Source organism: Protopterus annectens, chromosome 16.part0 (genome assembly GCF_019279795.1).
Source record: "Protopterus annectens isolate FY-2018-M chromosome 16.part0, PAN1.0, whole genome shotgun sequence".
Taxonomy (NCBI): domain Eukaryota; kingdom Metazoa; phylum Chordata; order Ceratodontiformes; family Protopteridae; genus Protopterus; species Protopterus annectens.
The window spans coordinates 360,289,078-360,307,848 of record NC_056750.1 but is presented as its reverse complement, the minus strand read 5'-3'; the positions used below and the strand labels follow the sequence as shown (position 1 = coordinate 360,307,848).

The 18,771-nt window shown below is 42.6% G+C and overlaps 1 protein-coding gene across 1 annotated transcript in view; it reads left to right on the top strand.

Moving 5' to 3' along the window:
- The window catches only part of VAV2 (vav guanine nucleotide exchange factor 2), a 3,316,635-nt gene that overhangs the window by 2,284,399 nt on the left and 1,013,465 nt on the right, over nt 1–18,771 (top strand). Inside the window, exon 11 of the mRNA XM_044058536.1 lies at nt 11,386–11,481. Within this exon, the coding sequence (XP_043914471.1) occupies nt 11,386–11,481 (96 nt within the window). The remainder of the gene's footprint in view (nt 1–11,385; nt 11,482–18,771) is intronic.

Sequence of the window (18,771 nt, the reverse complement as noted above, 5' to 3'; positions counted from 1 at the left end):
TAACTTTAACCTTTATTTCATGTAACAGGAATGCTTGATAAGGACCCTCTACCCAGTGTATACAGAATTTCCTTCTGGTTAGTTAAAGCATTACTACTAGCATTGCAGGTAAGCAAAGAAAGACTATGTGAACTTTAAATTATTGACATATTTCTGATAACTAATGTAGTAAGTAAACTTGCTTTTTCACAAGCTTTACACTCACCAGTCTTGCAATTAAGTGTTATCAGTAACAAAAGGCGCATACCAGGGAAGTTCAAAATTAGTGATTGTCTGTTCTCAGCTCTGCATCTGTTTGGAAGGATAACTTATCAGTCTGATGTGGGAGATGAAGTACAGTACCTAACATCAGTCAGCATACCTGTATTGTGATAATCCTTGACATACTCATAGAGTCACAAAGCTATATGTTAATGATTTTTTAAATCTCTGTATTTAAATGTTTGCTTGTTAGTGTAACACTAAGCTAATGGTGTGTTCTGCACTGGATGATTGTTCGAAAATCACCACCACAATTGTTTCCTAGCTGAAAGGAGAAAACTTTTCTTGAGGGTGAACGGGAACCTAATTGTCTGGAGTTTTCTTGTTGGTCCAGTGGCAGTGACACCCACATACATTGCTGGGGGACCTGCGTTCAAACCCTATACAAGGGTCATTTTTTTACTTCCTGTTTAGGTTTTTATTAAAAGATTTTACCATGTTATGTATTGAACACAAGTTTGATAGTCAAAGACGACCATTCGTTAATTTTCCTTACCTATAAAGATTGTCAGCAGCCCCACTGTCTAATATATCTCCTTCCTCCAATTTTCTTTCTTATTCATACTACAGCAGCTAAGGAATTTATGCCCACAGGACTTATAATGTATAAAATCATGTTACAGCAACTAAGGAACTCCACAGGACAGATAATGTGTAAAAATCATATTAGTAAATGTCCCAGAGCTGGAGGTGCTCCACTAATAGCCTGAACCTGTCTCTGAGAACTTTTTCTATCATCTTTATCACTCCCAAGGAAAGGCTAAAGGCTGTTGAAATCATATGGGTGCTTTGCTCTCTTTTGCCAGTCTATGGACACCACCATTGCCCTTTGCCAGTGCTTCAGCACGTCACCAGTCCCCTGACTTAAATCTTTGTCAGTATGGTTGCTAGCACCTTGGCCAGATTACTTGGGATACTTGTGCCTTGCCTTCTGTTAGTTTTCTTAGCTGTTCACTGAATCTGCCGGCTTTTTATTTATTTTTTTTTTCCTTTCAGGTCTTATCATTGCTCCCTTTTTTTCTCAGCTTTGCAACTACCTACTTTTTACTTACCAAAGACTGAGACAAAGAATTTAATAGTTCATCCTTTTCCCTTACATTCTTTATCTCCCTTGTCTTCACTATTACACTGTTTCCCCTTTCATCCTCTCTGCAGTGTATCTGAAGATCTCTTATTTCCTCCTTTAACATACTTAACATTGCCTTCTGCTACTGCTTTACTACCACTGTTAGCCTTGTGGCTTCTGTTCTAGCCTAATGATTGTCCTGTTTCTCCTCCTTTCCCTTTTTCATGTTCTCTTTTTCAGTAGGCCCTGCCTTTAGAGTTTATGGTTATGTGTACCTCCTTGTTGAACCCGAGTGGCTTCCTTCTCCTCCTATGTTTGCTTTATGTTGTCATCCTCACTGATGTCTTATTCCATTTTTTTGTGCATTAGTCCATTTGCTTCCCTTTTGCCTTCCCTGGTCTTCTGTTTCCTACTTTGCACTAGCTGCTCATAATTTAGTTCCTCTGCTACACATCTGCATTTTAATCATCCCTCCTTTCTCATTTGATATGGAAGCATACAGATTTTGGGGCAGTATTCACCAAAGGTGACTTTAATCACATTTGTTTTGAGTCTGCCATGTATAAAAACACAGCAGCAACGTTCATGTTCTTAGTGAATGAAACATACATAGACAGGCGACTCCTTTAGATCACTTTTCCTCCTCCACCATTGACCTCCACTGTTTGCCATTTTGCCTGTAGCAAAATGCAGTCCCTCATGATGACTGTCTTCTTCTAAATCTTTGTTCTTGTCTGCCAAACATTTTGCTTTCTATTTCCTTCACAATATCTAGAGATCAATGATTTGTGTCTGTTCATTAGCTGGCTACTTCTGTACACCAGTGACCTATCTCCATTATATACTTCTACACTTACTTGTCTATGCACTCATTTTTACTTGTGCCTCTTCTGTGTCAGCCTCCGCCTTTCTAATTTCTTCCCCCTTCTTGTTTCACTTTTCTTCATTATACATAACAAATAATGCTACCCCAGCAACCTATGATCTGTCTGTCATGTTATTTCTGTGGGTGTTTCATTCATATATTCGTATGTGCCAATCAGCCTTGGCACACACTCTTGTCTCATTTATCCATGCTCTGTCTCTGACTCTTTGTCTGCTTACAGTTCCCTATCTTTTCTATGAGCTCCTGGTAGTTGCCAAGATAATCTTCCACTCTCTCCCCTTCTTATTTTCCTTTTCATCCTCACTCTCCCCTTTTTGTCTTGTCTGTGCCTATGTCACATTTTTCTACCATTCAGTATTAATTTATGTTTTTATCCTCTGGCCTTTTCGTCCACAGTATTATTCTGATGTATTTTTCCAGAATGGTTTTGAGCACTGCCGTTCCTTCTTGGCTGAGGTGGATACTGTACTTACTACAGACGTCTTCTCTTTGCCATTCTTCCCCCAGTTTCTTTTGTTACTTGTTCTATTCTTAAGCCAGTGATTGTAATCCATTTTTCGAAGATGTGTAATGTTGCTGCTTGCTGCTACCAGTAGAAACTTTGAGAAAACAACTGTATTGCCTAGACTACAGCATCATTTCATGCCCTTCCTTTCCATCCTAACCACTACTATTTTTATTCTATTTTTCCTAGGGTTCATTAGTTCCCATATACACCACCACATGTGGTCTCTTTTTCCACATTTCTTCATTCCTGTTCATGTCTTCCACTATTTTTTTCAAGAGTTTTTTCTCAGACTTTCTTGATGGTCTGTAAATACTTCTTGTTTCTTTTTCAGCCTCACCCAATCTCTTTCATAATTTAATCACCTGTTACCAAGCCCCCCCCCCCATTATGTCTGGTCATTCTGCTCTCACTGTGATTTTTTTTTTTATTCTATATTCAGTAGTATCCCTTACTCTGCCTTTTTCTTTATTATTTTGTTGTTCTTCAGAACACCTGCTGTCCTGTTTCTTCTGCTTACTGTCACCTGGCTAGTCTCTTGTTCCCTCCCTGTTGCTCCTGTTCCTTCATTATTCCATTCCATACGACACTTAGCAAGCGTTCTTAACCATTTCTGAGACCCTTCTTTTCTTTACTCTGGTAATGGCTCACCCCTTAACAGCCTCTTTACTACTGCTGGCCCCTTATGTTACTTTCGCCTGAAAACCATCTTCTACCTATGTCTCTTTTTCTGATTAATCTATCATCGATTCCATTCTGTTCACCTCTGCAAAGTTTCTTCTGTTCTCAGCATGCCCTCCCTTCACAGTTGTACTTATCTCCGAGGGAAACCTTTCTGTATGCCTTCTTGTTCTCTTCCTCCCTGCCACTGTTTTGCCCAAGATCTCAACTACACTAAGACCCCAGAGCATCTTCTTCTTGACAGACCCTCTCTGCCTAAATGTCCTACATCCTCTGATACTTTGCTGCCCCTTGTGTCCCTAAGGCCAAGCCACCATCCCACATCTTCTGCCTCCACAACACCTGTCCACATACCTCTCAACCTAGAAAATAGGTATGAAAGCTTTTAAAAAGTAGGTACAGCTTACTACAAAATGTAATTAGTGTAAAGCTCAAATACCAATTAGCACGTAACTGTTTCCACATCCAGTAGAATTATAGGATATCCTTGAAAAATCAGAAGTTTAAAAAAAATTGGAGAGTGAGAACAATGCTGTAGTTTAGAGGGATAAAGCCCTGACCGTTGTCCAAGCAACCTGAGTTTAAATAGCAGCCCAGGTGTCTAGAGTGCCAGCAGAGAAGGATAGTGAATCTGTCCTGGGCTTAAAGTGGAGGGGCACGTGTTCAGGGCATACAAAGTGGTTTGATTTCCCTGGTGGAGACTTGGGGAAACAAATGCAAAGTGCTGTTAAGGGTGAGTTGAGGAACCTGCTGATAGCCCCTTGTGGGATTGAGGTGGTGGTTCAGTACAAAATCTTATCCTGCTGATCTCTTTGCGGGAGTGAGGGGGATGGTTCACTACTAACTGTTATCCTGCTAATATCCCTTTGTGTGGGAGTGAGAGGTGGATCAGCACTAATATTTATCCTGCTGATATCCCTTTGTGGGAGAGAGGGGGTGGTTCAGCACTAACGGTTATCCTGCTGATATCCCTTTGTGGGAGTGAGGGGGGTGATTCAGCACCAACTTTTATCCTGCTGATATCCCTTTGTTGGAGTGAGGGGGTGATTTGACACTAACATTTATCCTGCTGATATCCCTTTGTGGGAGGGAGGGGGTGATTCAGCACTAACGTTTATCCTGCTGATATCCCTTTGTGGGTGGGAGCGGGTGGTTCAGCACTAACGGTTATCTTGCTGATATCCCTTTGTGGGTGTGAGGGGGTGGTTCAGCACTAATGGTTATCTTGCTGATATCCCTTTGTGGGAGTGAGGGGGTGGTTCAGCACTAACTGTTATCCTGCTGATATTCCTTTGTGGGAGGGAGGGAGGGGGGGTGATTCAGCACTAACGTTTATCCTGCTGATATCCTTTTGCGGGAGGGAGTGGGTGGCTCAGCACTAACTCTTATCCTGCTGATATCCCTTTGTGGGTGGGAACGGGTGGTTCAGCACTAACTCTTATCTTGCTGATATCCCTTTGTGGGAGGGAGGGGGTGATTCAGCACTAATGGTTATCCTGCTGATATCCCTTTGTGGGAGGGAGCGGGTGTTTCAGCACTAACTCCTGTCCTGCTGATATCCCTTTGTGGGAGGGAACGGGTGGTTCAGCACTAACGGTTATCCTGCTGATATTCCTTTGTGAGAGGGAGGGGGGGGGGTGATTCAGCACTAACGTTTTATCCTGCTGATATCCTTTTGCGGGAGGGAGTGGGTGGCTCAGCACTAACTCTTATCCTGCTGATATCCCTTTGTGGGTGGGAGCGGGTGATTCAGCACTAACTCTTATCCTGCTGATATCCCTTTGTGGGAGGGAGGGGGTGATTCAGCACTAATGGTTATCCTGCTGATATCCCTTTGTGGGAGGGAGCGGGTGGTTCAGCACTAACTCCTGTCCTGCTGATATCCCTTTGTGGGAGGGAACAGGTGGTTCAGCACTAACTCTTATCCTGCTGATATGGTGGTAGGGGAAAGTGTAGTTAGGCAGCATAGGATGGTGGCTTGTAGGATGACATTGGTGATCAAGAAGAGGAGAATGAGTGTGAGGGCAGCACCAAGGATCAAATGGTGGAAATTGAAAAAGGGCAATTGTGAGGTGATGCTCAGTGAAGAGTTAAGACAGGCACTGGGTGGCAGGGAAGAGTTACCGAATAGCTGGGAAACTACAGCAGAGCTAGTAAGAGAGATGTCTAGAAAGGTGCTTGATGTGACATCTGGAAAGAGGATGGAGGACAAGGAGACCTGGTGGTGGAATGAAGAAGTACAGGAGAGTATACAAAAGGAGAGATATCTATACCAAGCGATTTCAGCCCCCCAAACATCTCCAACGCCCAAGTGAGAACTGCTCTCTCCAAAGCAAAAAACACAGCATCCATGGGACCTGATGGTGTCCCCAGCTGTGTGCTCCACGAACTCAACGAGGAATTAAACCCACAGCTAGGACAGCTGTTTAATCATAGTCTTACCTCTGGATACGCATTCCAGGAGTGGCGCACTGCAACTGTGGTCCCACTTCACAAAGGCGGTGCCTCCACGACCCTGGAAATTACCGGCCCATTAGCTTGACAAGCCTTATCTGCAAAGCCATGGAGAGGATCATAATGGACCTCATAAATAAAGACATAGGGAATTTGCAGACTTTGGATCCATCCCAGTTTGGCTTTGTCAAAGGCAGATCTTGCCTTCTAAACTTGGTTGACTTTTTCGAAACAGTTACCAAAGCCATTGATGAGGGAAAGGCAGTCCATACAGCCTACCTCGATCTGGCGAAGGCCTTCGATACAATACCCCACTCGGGTATCATTGAAAAACTCATCAGCTTAAATGTTAACCCATACATCACAAGATGGGTTGCAAACTGGCTGAGTGACAGAACCCACAGGGTCAGAGTTGCTGGCGCCATGTCAGACTCAAAGCCTGTCACAAGTGGTGTACCACAGGGCTCAGTCCTGGGCCCACTCTTGTTTGGCATCTACTTTTCCGAAGTACAAGCAAACACAGGAGGGTTATGGCTGACAAAGTTTGCAGATGACTGCAAACTGGGCCATAGTAGAAAACACATCTGACACAGATATCCTTCAGAAGGGTCTCACAGAAACGGATAACTGGTGCCAGAGCCATGGCCTAAAGTTAAATGCCAAAAATGCATAGTCATACCCTTCGGGAAAAACAAGGTTACCTAGCTACCAAATAGGTGGCAATCCACTGAGCACAGAAGAAGTTATCAGGGACCTGGGGACCCAGGTTGATAGTAGTCTGTCATTTGACACCCATGTAGCTAAAGTAGTTAGGAAGACCTTCTACATTGCCCACCTTATCATGAAGGGATTCTCATCTAGATCAAGGGAGGTCATAGTCTCCCTATACTCATCACTCATCAGACCAATGATTGAGTACAATGCCCCATTCGGAATGTATCTGACCCGACACTTGCAGCAGCTGGAGAGGCCACAAAGGTTCCTCACCAAAAGGATAAAGGGTCTCAAACATCTGTCCTATGCTGCCCGACTGAAAGAACTCCAGCTCTATTCAGTCGCCACCGCTTGCTCAGAGGTGACCTTTGCCTAACATACAAGGCCATGTCAAACCCAGATTTGATGAATATGCTTCACCTCAAAAAATCTAGATCCGTCAGAGCCACAAGGGCGGGAGACTTAAACCTCGACACGGCTATTAATAGGACGTGCTGGAGGGATAGATTCATCACCCAAAGACTCCCTATGCTGTGGAATAAAATCCCGGTATATGTGAGGCAGAGCACCTCGCTGGCCTTGTTCAAGAGAAATCTTGACCAATGGATGGGAGATCGCAGATATACCCCAGGGATTACCTCAGTGTCACTGCTCGACAGAGGCACAGCAAAATAATGGGTATAGTTCCCCATACTAAAGGGGTGGCGTAAGCCACAAAACTATGGGCTAGGCTTGTAAATGCCCTTGGGCAGATAGCCTAGTATGAACCTATGAACCTATGAACCTATGAAGAAGAAGTGGGATTGTCAGAGAGATGAAGAAAGTAGACAAGAGTATAAGGAGATGAGATGTATGGCAAAGAGAGAAGTGGCGAAGGCTAAGGATAAGGCGTATGATGAGTTGTATAAAAGGTTGGACACCAAGGAGGGAGAAAAGGACCTGGACCTGGACCTGGCTAGACAGAGGGACCGAGCTAGTAAAGATGTGCAGTAGGTTAGGGTGATAAAGGATAATGAGGGAAACTTACTCATAAGTGAGGAGAGTGTGTTGAGCAGATGGAAAGAGTACTTTGAGGGGCTGATGAATGAAGAGAATGAGAGGGAGAGAAGGTTGGATGATGTGCGGATAGTGAATCATGAAGTGCAGTGGATTAGCAAGGAGGAAGTAAGGATAGCAATGAAGAGGAAGAAGAACAGAAAGGCTGTTGGTCCAGATGACATACCTGTGGAAGCATGGCGGTGTTTAGGTGAAATGGCAGTGGAGTTTTTAACTAGATTGTTTAATGAAATCTTGGAAAGTGAGAGGATGCCTGAGGAATGGAGAAAAAGTGTTTTGGTACCGATTTTTAAGAATAAGGGTGATGTGCAGAGCTACAGAGGGATTAAATTGATCAGTCACAGCATAAAGTTATGGGAAAGAGTAGTGGAAGCTAGGTTAAGAAGGGAGGAGATGATTAGTGATCAGCAGTATGGTTTCATGCCAGAAAAGAGCACTACAGATGCGATGTTTGCTTTGAGAGTGTTGATGGAGATATACAGAGAAGGTCAGAAGGAGTTGCATTGTGTCTTTGTGGATTTAGAGGAAAACATGGCAGGGTGCCTAGAGAGGAGTTGTGGTATTGTATGAGGAAGTCGGGAGTGTCAGAGAAGTATGTAAGAGTGGTACAGGATATGTGCGAGGGTAGTGTGACAGTGGTGAGATCTGCAGTGGGAGTGACAGATGCGTTTAAGGTGGAGGTGGGATTACATCAAGGATCAGCTCTGAGCCCTTTCTTATTTATAAAGGTGATGGACAGGTTGACAGATGAGATCAGACAGGAGTCCCCATTTACTATGATGTTTGCAGATGACATTTTGATCTGTAGTGAGAGTAGGGAACAGGTGGAGGAAACCCTGGAGAGGTAGAGATATGCTCTAGAGAGAAGGGGAATGAAGGTCAGCAGGACTAAGACAGAATATATTTGTGTGAATGAGAGGGAGGATAGAGGAATGGTGAGGATGCAGGGAGTAAAGGTGAGGATGCAGGGAGTAAAGGTGGCGAAGGTGGATGAGTTTAAATACTTGGTATCAATAGTTCAGAGTAATGGTGAGTGTGGAAGAGAGGTGAAGAAGAGAGTACAGGCAGGATGGAGTGGGTGGAGAAGAGTGTCAGGAGTGATTTGTGACAGTCGAGTACCAGTAAGAGTGAAAGGGAAGGTCTCCAAGAGGGTAGTGAGACCAGCAGCTATGTTATATGGGTTGGAGACAGTGGCATTGACAAAAAGGCAGGAGTCAGAGCTTGATGTGGCAGAGTTGAAGATGTTAAGATTTGCACTGGGTGTGACGAGGATGGACAGAATTAGGAATAAATATATTAGAGGGTCAGCCCAGGTTGGAAGGTTTGGAGACAAAGCCAGAGAGGCAAGATTACGTTGGTTTGGACATGTGCTGCAGAGGGATGCAGAGTATATTGGGAAAAAGATGCTAAGGATGAAGCTGCCAGGTAACAGGAAAAGAGGAAGGCCTATGATAAGGTTTATGGATGTGGTGAGAGAGGACATGCAGGTGGTTGGTGTGACAGAGCAAGAAGAAATGGAAACAGTTGATCTGCTGTGGTGACCCCTGACGGGAGCAGCCGAAAGAAGAAGAAGTAACTACACAGCTATTGTGGCCCTGACCTACACGCTGCACTGCTAGTTCCCTCTCTTTTCTTCCACTTCTGGCTGCATTCCCTGTTTGCTGAGGTCACATCTGCCCTCCAAAATGCTGTGCCCATTTTATGTCTGAAAGAATTAGTATATGTGGTGCTACAGTTTTACATTGGTCCATACTGGCAGATCAGTTTTGTTTCGAAGTCTTGATGCAGAGGATTCATAGCTGGAAAATATCTGGAATAGTATCCAGAAATGCTGCTGCCTTTTTATAAAATGTTAGAAAGGCATACTTTGAATGCAGACCTTTGACGTTAGAACCATACAAATATGTGTAATGATGACAAGAGAAAATATTCAGAAAAATGACAAGGGATGTTCATGTACCGAAGAGCACTGATTAAAGCGAAAAACTAGAGAGTTCGGGTCTGCATTATTGTAATACAGAATGTTAAGGGGAAAGATTGTATAGTTACCTCTGAGCAGCTTGGTGTTGCAAAAGAAACAGTATTGTCATTTCTTTATTAAAAAATTGTATTTTGAATAATACAGAATGTACTGAGTAAGGTTTTAATTTCTGAGAAGTATAAAGAAAGATTTAGAAAAGAGTTGGATTTGTTGAGTACTGACTATACAGAACTCCTTGCCTCTAGCAGGAGTCAAGACAAACCGGTTACATAAATAATGAATTTAAGTAATGTATTAGTGTAAAATATTTCAGGGGAAATGGCATGTAGTGCAAGTTCTTTCAAAGTGCCATTCCTTTATCTGAGTGAATGATTGAATAAATTAATGAATGAGCATGTGAGAGCCACTGCGCACAGGTGTAAGCTTGCATGAAAAAAACATTGTTTTCTAAGACCTTCTGAGGATCTTGACAAGTCCAACTATCAGATGTGACCATTTTCTTTGCTACCCTGCTCTTTATCTAGCCATGCAATTATGTCATATTTTTGTTAGCTGTATCCCTTCATCTTGCTATATTCATCTGCTGTAGGCACTATTCCCTAGTATGCCGTTAGCAGTCCCAATGAGCCATTCAGTCATTCTTTGCTACTGTGTTCTTCTTTCAGATGACTATTTTGCAGTTCTGTTTTATTTATAGTTCTAATTTAGCAGAAATGTATTTGTATGTTGATGAACTTGTGTAATATAATTTTTGTTTTCACTTTCATGGAAGTCTGATATTGGACATGCCCTTCTCTTTTTGCACTTCTATTTTGATTTTTTGCAAATTTTCCAGGATATTTCCCTTGGCTACCTGTTAAGGATTGTACAGTAGCTTCAGTGGCTATATTAAAATGACAAAATCTGAACATGAGCAGGTAGTTATTATACAATACTGCTGCCTATGTACACGATGAGGAGTCATGGATAGCAGAGATCACAGATAGTATTGCAGTGGTATAATGTGGGGTTGAAATGCTGCATGACGAGTTGTGGAGCTGTCTGTCTTCTTCCTTGTACCAAGTAGATTGTTGATGAAGCCTAGTATCTGGAGCCTGACAGACAAAAATCAAAGTAATTCCATGTGTCTGAGTTTACCTCCCTTCCCCAAACCTATTGATTCAGATTAAGAATGTTAATGCAGGTGGTCTGTGTTTGAGTGTTTGCTAAATACCCCCCCCCCAAAAAAAAGTTTTTGTTTCAGTCAATCAACTTAGTCGAAGTGGTACCTGAGAATGCTGAGAGTTGATTAACCTGTGGAAAAGAAAGAAAGCTGAAACCTCTGTGGCTATATGTAACTGTAAAGCCTTCACATGTTTGTGAACTGTGGGCCGAGCACAACTTGTCAGAAAGTCTGGATGTATTGTTTGTATTGTCGTAAGTGTGTAGATATATTGTGTTGTGTTGGACCTTGTTGCATTGATAGTTAAAAAAAATATATTGACAGGGATCCTGGGTATCTCCAGTGCCACTGTTGTGAGCAGCAAATAATGGAGACTGAGACATAAGAAGTTGTGCCATACAAAGTATGACTAGGAATAAGGATCCTACGCGCTGAGGCATGATTGAATCTAAGACAGATGTAAACTAAATGAATGGAAAAAGATCTGTGATTAAAAGTGGAAAACTGCAATGCTGATAGATATTTCTGAAATTGTAAAATATTGCTGTGGATATGAGACTGTGTTTTGTACATTTTTTCCTTATTGTTTTTATGAATAATCTTGCTTTATTTCCTGCAGGAATGCACAATGAAGGTTCAAGAGGGGAAATTCAAACTGCAGGACATACTTGTCGTACCAATGCAGAGAGTGCTGAAATATCACCTCTTATTAAAAGTAAGTAAACAACAGTTCTGAAGAGCCTTTAAAAAGAATTTAGGAGTAGAACAGTGCTGTCTGCTGTATGAAGTATTGGCCTCAGTTTTCAACTTTTTGTAATGCTAGAGATTATAGAATTTGTTCAGTTTAATCCATTTACCACAGGGCAGACACATGCATTTTTGTCAAAGAATATGCAAAAGGCTTTTACTATTTCCTTTTGTGGTTCATTCCTTCATCTGGTGTGTCTGTCTGCTGCAAATAAGGCCACTATTCATACCTTTATTAAGGATTAAAAGGTTCATAGGTTCATACTAGGCTATCTGCCCAAGGGCATTTATAAGCCTAGCCCATAGTTATGTGGCTTTCGCCACCCCTTTAGTTTGAATAAAAACTATGCCTATCATTTTTCTGTGCCTCTGTCAAGCAGTGACACTGAAGTAATCCCTGGGGTATATCTGTGATCTATCATCCATTGGTCAAGATTCCTCTTGAACAAGGCCAGCGAGGTGCTCTGCCTCACATGTACCGGGATTTTGTTCCACAGCATAGGGAGTCTCTGGGTGATGAATCTGTCCCTCCAGCACGTTCTATTTATAACCGTGTCAAGGTTTAAGTCTCCCGCCCTTGTGGTTCTGAGGGATCTAGATTTTTTGAGGTGAAGCATATTCATCAAATCTGGGTTTGACATGGCCTTATATGTCAGGCACAGGTCACCTCTGAGCAAGCGGTATGAGACTGAATAGAGCTGGAGTTCTTTCAGTCGGGCAGCATAAGACATATTTTTGAGACCCTTTATCCTTTTGGTGAGGAACTTTTGGGGCCTTTCAAACTGCAGCAGGTGTCTGGTCAGATACATTCGAACGGGCATTGTACTCAATCATAGGTCTAATGAGTGATGAGTACAGGGGACGATGACCTCCCTTGATCTAGATGTGAATCCCTTCATGATCAGGTGGGCAATATAGAAGGTTTTCCTAACTACTTTAGCAACATGAGTGTCAAAGCGAAGGCTACTGTCAACTTGGGTCCCCAGATCCCTGATGACTTTTTCTGTGCTCAGTGGATTGCCACCTATATGGTAGCTAGGGGTAACCTTGTTTTTCCCGAAGGGTATGACTATGCATTTTTGGCGTTTAACTTCAGGCCATGGCTCTGGCACCAGTTATCCGTTTCTGTGAGGCCCTTCTGGAGGATATCTGTGTCAGATGTGTTTTCGACTATGGCCCAGTTTGCAGTCATCTGCAAACTTTGTCAGCCATAACCCTCCTGTGTTTGCTTATACTTCAGAAAAGTAGATGCCGAACAAGAGTGGACCCAGGACTGAGCCCTGTGGGACACCACTTGTGACAGGCTTTGAGTCTGACATGGCTCCAGCAACTCTGACCCTGTGGGTTCTGTCACTTAGCCAGTTTGCAACCCATCTTGTGATGTATGGGTTTACATTCAAGCTGATGAGTTTTTCGATGATACCTGAGTGGGGTATTGTGTCGAAGGCCTTTGCCAGGTCGAGGTAGGCTGTATGGACTGCCTTTCCCTCATCAATGGCCTTGGTGACTGTCTCGAAAAAGTCAACCAAGTTTAAGAGGCAGGATCTGCCTTTGACAAAGCCAAACTGGGTTGGATCCATAGTCTACAAGTTCCCTATGTCTTTATTTATGAGTTCCATTATGATCCTCTCCATGGCTTTGCAGATAAGGCTTGTCAAGCTAATGGGGCGGTAACTTCCAGGGTCTGTGGAGGCACCGCCCTTATGAAGTGGGACCACAGTCGCCGTGCGCCACTCCTTGGGTACGTATCCTGAGGTGAGGCTAAGATTAAACAGCTGTCCTAACTGTGGGTTTAATTCCTCGTTGAGTTCATGAAGCACTCAGCCGGGGACACCATCCGGTCCCATGGATGCTGTGCTTTTTGCCTTAGTGAGGGCAGTTCTCACCTGGGCGTTGGAGATGTTTGGGGGGCTACAATCCTCTGGAATAGATATCTCTCCTTTTGGGGGGGGGAGAAGTTTGCACTGAACCTGTCAGCCAGTATGTTAGCAATGTGTGTAGGTTCAGTAATTTTCACATCATTTTGAACAAATTCTGAGCATATCTGGGAGTTTCCTCCTAGGTTTCTAACATAGCTAAAGAAGGCCTTATGATTGTCTTTAGAGTCCTTGGCGATTTTTCTCTCAAAATTTGCCTTGGATGATTTTATGAGAGCTCTTAGTTTTTACTTATAATGATCAAAGGTGTCTTACCTTTCAAGGATTTTGCTCTATCTTGTAGTAGCTTCCTCCTTTTGTTCTAGAGCTTGTTTATGGCTGGGGTCCACCAGACTGGACGCTTGCCTTTGGTACAGAGAGTCTTAGTTTTGTTTGGGATTGCCTGATCCATGCAGTCCTGTAGGTGCTGGTAGAAGGCATTTGTAAGTGATTCAGCGGTTTGAGTAATGTTTACCACTGGCTCAGGGGCCTTAAAGGAGACCACACTAGTTTTAGAAGTGTGAAATCGGCTTTTGAGAAGTTTTTCACTGTGGTCTTTTTGTTTCAGGTGGGGCGGGATGAGGACCTCCAGCGAGATTAGTTTATGATCTGATCTCACCAGTGAGGGGTATACTTCGGTGTTGAACATTTTGATCCCATGTTCGTGATGATGAGATCAAGTATGTTTTCTCCTCTTGTGGGGATGGTGACTAGTTGTTCCATGGCATTTGAGTTTATGAACTCCAGGAATCTTTGGGTTAGAGTGTTCGGGCTTGAGTAGTGTTCCCAGTCTATATTAGGGTAATTGAAGTCACCTAGTATGATGGTGTTTGGAGATACATTTATCCTCCAATGTTTTCAGGAAGGCCATGTGAGGTTCCTGAGTTTGAGAGGGTGGCCTGTAACATGCTACAAATTGCAGAGCAGTCTTGCCTATGGTTAATTGCACCTGGATGGTCTCCGATGCATCGTGCGTTGCCACCAACCTTGAGGTGTGGGTGTCCTTTATGAATATGGACACCCTCCTTTCTTGGTGTTGTCCGGATTTTGGGGCCGGAACGCATGATATGAGGTGAAACCTGTTAGTGCTGGGGTGCTCTCAGGAGCCTTGAACCAGGTTTCTGTCACAGCACAGACATCGATGTTCTCCATATTGAGAAGGGCCTCGAGTGCGTGCATCTTGAGAGTGAGACTTCTGGCATTGAGCAGCATTACCCTTAGTTTTTTTCCTTTTGGTGTTCTAGGGTGGTAGGTTTAGAATTTGAGCCTTGCCTAAAAAGGCACTATGGGGTGGCAAGAGCCTTTGCCAATATCCGGAAGCCCAGGGTGACAGGTGCAAGCCGTCCCTTGAAGCAGCGTGGCTTGTCCAGCATGTCATCCCAGGCAGACAGACATTGGATCCCCTTTGAATGACACCAGAATTTAAGCCAATTATTAAAGCTGATCATCTTATCACTGTATTGTGGCATCATTCTAGGTGAAGGTAGGATACTGCTCAAGGTCAGGGTCATACCTGCCTGGGCTACATAATCAGAGAGCTCCTCGATGTCCCTTTTCATGTAGTCCAAGGAGGTACGTCTCAGGTCTTTGACACCAGCGTGGACAATGACTGAGTCGTACTTGTACCTGCTGTTGAGAGACCTGAGTGCTTGCGTTATGTGGCGGATTCTAGCACCCGACAGGCAGCTTACTGTGACCTTCTCCTTACTCAGTCTGGTGAGCGGGACGTCAGTGTGTCTGACTATGGAATCACCAATGAAAAGTGTGTCTGGCATTTTGTTTGGCCTTAAGGGCTGTGACTGTTTGACACTCTGACTGTGTGGTCTATGTGTTGCATGTGTTGGGTCGTGAGGTGGTAGTTGTTTGGGTGTCTGCTTTGGTGGCCTCTGCTGTTTTGGTAAATTTTTGATCAGAGCCTCCGAGTATGTCTTTGTGTGAGTATGTGTATGATTTGAAGTTGTGATGGTACCATGTGTGACTGGGTATGTATTGTGTGTGGTTACCTTCTCCTCCTGTCTGGTCTTGCCAGTCCTATGTTGAGAGAGCTCAGCCTCCAGTTTGGCCGTATAGTTGCATCTCTCGCATGTATTTGTGTTTTGTGGGAGAAGGAGAGGATTGTTCTGTGTACATGAGGCAATTGTAACATTGCCTCAATATTCCCAGGTTCACCAGTTGAGCTGGAGAGGACACTAGCAACTGATCCCTCGACATACTAGAAGTAGTAGATAAAGAGACTTTCATAGGACTCGGGGAAGTGGGTTTTAGGCTGGTGGGGTACTATCTATAATAAGAGTGCTTTATCAAGGTGCAAGTACTGTAGGAGTAAGTGCTAGGCTTTACAGATAGAGAATAGTCTACTTGGGAATCAAGTAGAGATGAACTTTTCAGTTATAGGATATGCTGGTTAGATCAGCAGTACAGCTCGAGGAAGGTAGTTCTAAGGAAAATTTGAAGAGTGGAATTTAGATGGCCGAATAGTTTAACCTTGTTTAACCGCCACTGCTCTTGTCTGCAACAGTGGCAACTCAGCTAACGCCAGTTTAGCGTGTTTTGTAGCAGGGGCTGAAGGGAGCTAGGAATTGGCCCAAAGCGACCAATGGACTACTAGTTTCTGGCTGAAACTTCACCAAATCGGACAAAAAAGCCGCTCAGTGCTTCCCACTCCCACTGGTAAGCAAAGAAACTTCCCTCCTTCCTAATAAGGCAATGGATCAGTAACAGGAACTAAAAACAAAGCCCAGGGATCAGCAACTCTGAAACTGGACTACTCTAGTTCAGTAAGGCTGGAAAACAAGACATTTTTTGTTTTATTACAGAGATAAGGAAAAAAACAGACAGTAAATGCTATAAATGCTGTAAATCGGCTAGCTCACTTTAGTGTGTAGCCTACAGAAACAATTTGCAACAATTAGTAACTTAAAGTGCAATAAACAGTGTAAAATGCAGAAATCACTTAAAGTGGCAGTAAAACAGGCGAAATGCAGTCGCTAGCTTAATAACAGTGGGAAAGCCACAAAAAATACTTATATCTGGTAGAAAGTCACTCTTTTAGCTCTCTGTTGCTTGGATCATTCTGCAGGCCACCACGAGGATCTGTGCTGAGTTGGTACAAGCTGGAAAACGCGTGTTTAGCGTGTTTTATAGCAGGGGGCTGAAAGGAGCTAGGAATTGGCCCAAAACGACCAATGGACTACTAGTTTCTGGCTGAAACTTCACCAATTCGGACAAAAAGGCTGCTCAGTGCTTCCCACTCCCACTGGTAAGCAAAGAAACTTCCCTCCTTCCTAATAAGGCAATGGATCAGTAACAGGAACTAAAAACAAAGCCCAGGGACCAGCAACTCTGAAACTGGACTACTCTAGTTCAGTAAGGTGGGAAAACAAGAGATTTTTTTTATACAGATACAAGGAAAAAAACAGACAGTAAATGCTATAAATGCTTTTAAGCGGCTAGCACACTTTGTGTTAGCCTACAGGTAAAATTAAGCAACAAATAACTTTTTAAGAGTGCAAAACAGTTAATCAACACAAAAACAGTTTAAATAGAATGCAGAGCTGTATAAACAGGCTAAGATGCAGTCGCTAAGTAGTAAATATTAAAAAGCCAGAAAAAAATACTTAAATCAGTTATAGCAAATACAGTTATAACAAATGCTCTGAAATATACTGTATATTTCCAATATGTTTGAGAAGGACAGTCAGAACACAAGAAGGTTCAGGCGAAAAAGAAAAAAAAAGTTTTGTTTTACTTTTGAAAAGGGAAAAAGGAGGAACAGAAGGCCTTATCAAATGTTCTCTCTGTATTAAGAAGAATGAGCTAATGACACTAGACTGGGAGGTGTGTCACAGTAGGGGTGGGCAACTGCAAAGCCACCAAGTATAAGAGCAAGACACCAACAGGGAGGGAGGGTGGGACAAAATAAAAGCACTACAGAGTCAAATGAAAGTTTTTAAATAGATAAGGATTTGTGAAGATTCTGAATAGACAAAGTGCTTTATATATATTAAATTATAAAAACAGTAATCTGTAAAAATAATCAAAAGATACTTATATTTTGTAGCTCAGTTGCGGTCAAACAACTTCTCCAGCCTGCACTGTGTGCAAAGACAGAGACCCTACCAAAGTTAGGGCAAGACCAGAACAACAACTTTTTTTTTTTACAAGAACACAAAAGAACCAGCCCCCACTAGCCAAGAGATAATTACACAGAGTAAATGTTTCAGTTTATACAATAGCCTAAGACAGCAAAGCACTACAGAGTCAAATGAAAGTTTTTAAACAGATAAGGATTTGTGAAGATTCTGAATAGACAAAGTGCTTTATATATATTAAATTCAGTAATCTGTAAAAATAATCAAAAGATACTTATATTTTGTAGCTCAGTTGCGGTCAAACAACTTCTCCAGCCTGCACTGTGTGCAAAGACAGAGACCCTACCAAAGTTAGGGCAAGACCAGAACAACAACTTTTTTTTTTACAAGAACACAAAAGAACCAGCCCCCACTAGCCAAGAGATAATTACACAGAGTAAATGTTTCAGTTTATACAATAGCCTAAGACAGCAAAGCACTACAGAGTCAAATGAAAGTTTTTAAACAGATAAGGATTTGTGAAGATTCTGAATAGACAAAGTGCTTTATATATATTAAATTATAAAAACAGTAATCTGTAAAAATAATCAAAAGATACTTATATTTTGTAGCTCAGTTGCGGTCAAACAACTTCTCCAGCCTGCACTGTGTGCAAAGTTTCCAGGCGATGCACTTCCTTTGATAACACAGTGTTGATGGTAAATCTGTGCTGATCTCCCCCTTTTTACCTCTGTGTGATTTCCTATCTGCCTTAAATCTAGAAGCTACCTGTAACACTGTCCTCTAAGCAGTAGGTCTGCTGCAAAATATATGAAGATAATATAGTAAACTTAGGTGAAGTACTTACTGTAGTAATTTTTTATAGTGTATACCCTTACAGAAGAGTTCTTAACTTGCACTCCACCTGACGTTTGCCTAGATGTTATTTATTTTGGAAAGAAGTGGCCTCCACTTTGCATTGTGGTTTAGCTTGTCTGCTTGCACTACTGTTGCTTCTTTTCATATACTGTTTATGCATGTGGGTCACTTGTGTGTACTGGAAGGGCAGGTCTGGAGTGATGTTAGAGAAAACTGCATGTTTATAGACCAACTAACTGATGCTGAGAGGGGAATCCATATTTACGACAGGAGAGTGAAAATATTTATCAAACAAGCATTGAATACCAATGGTGGAAATCCTTTAAGCAGATGTTCCCACTTCAACAGTGTCGTCTCAAAGATTGGCTGTTTTGGTAAAAATCTCATCTATAA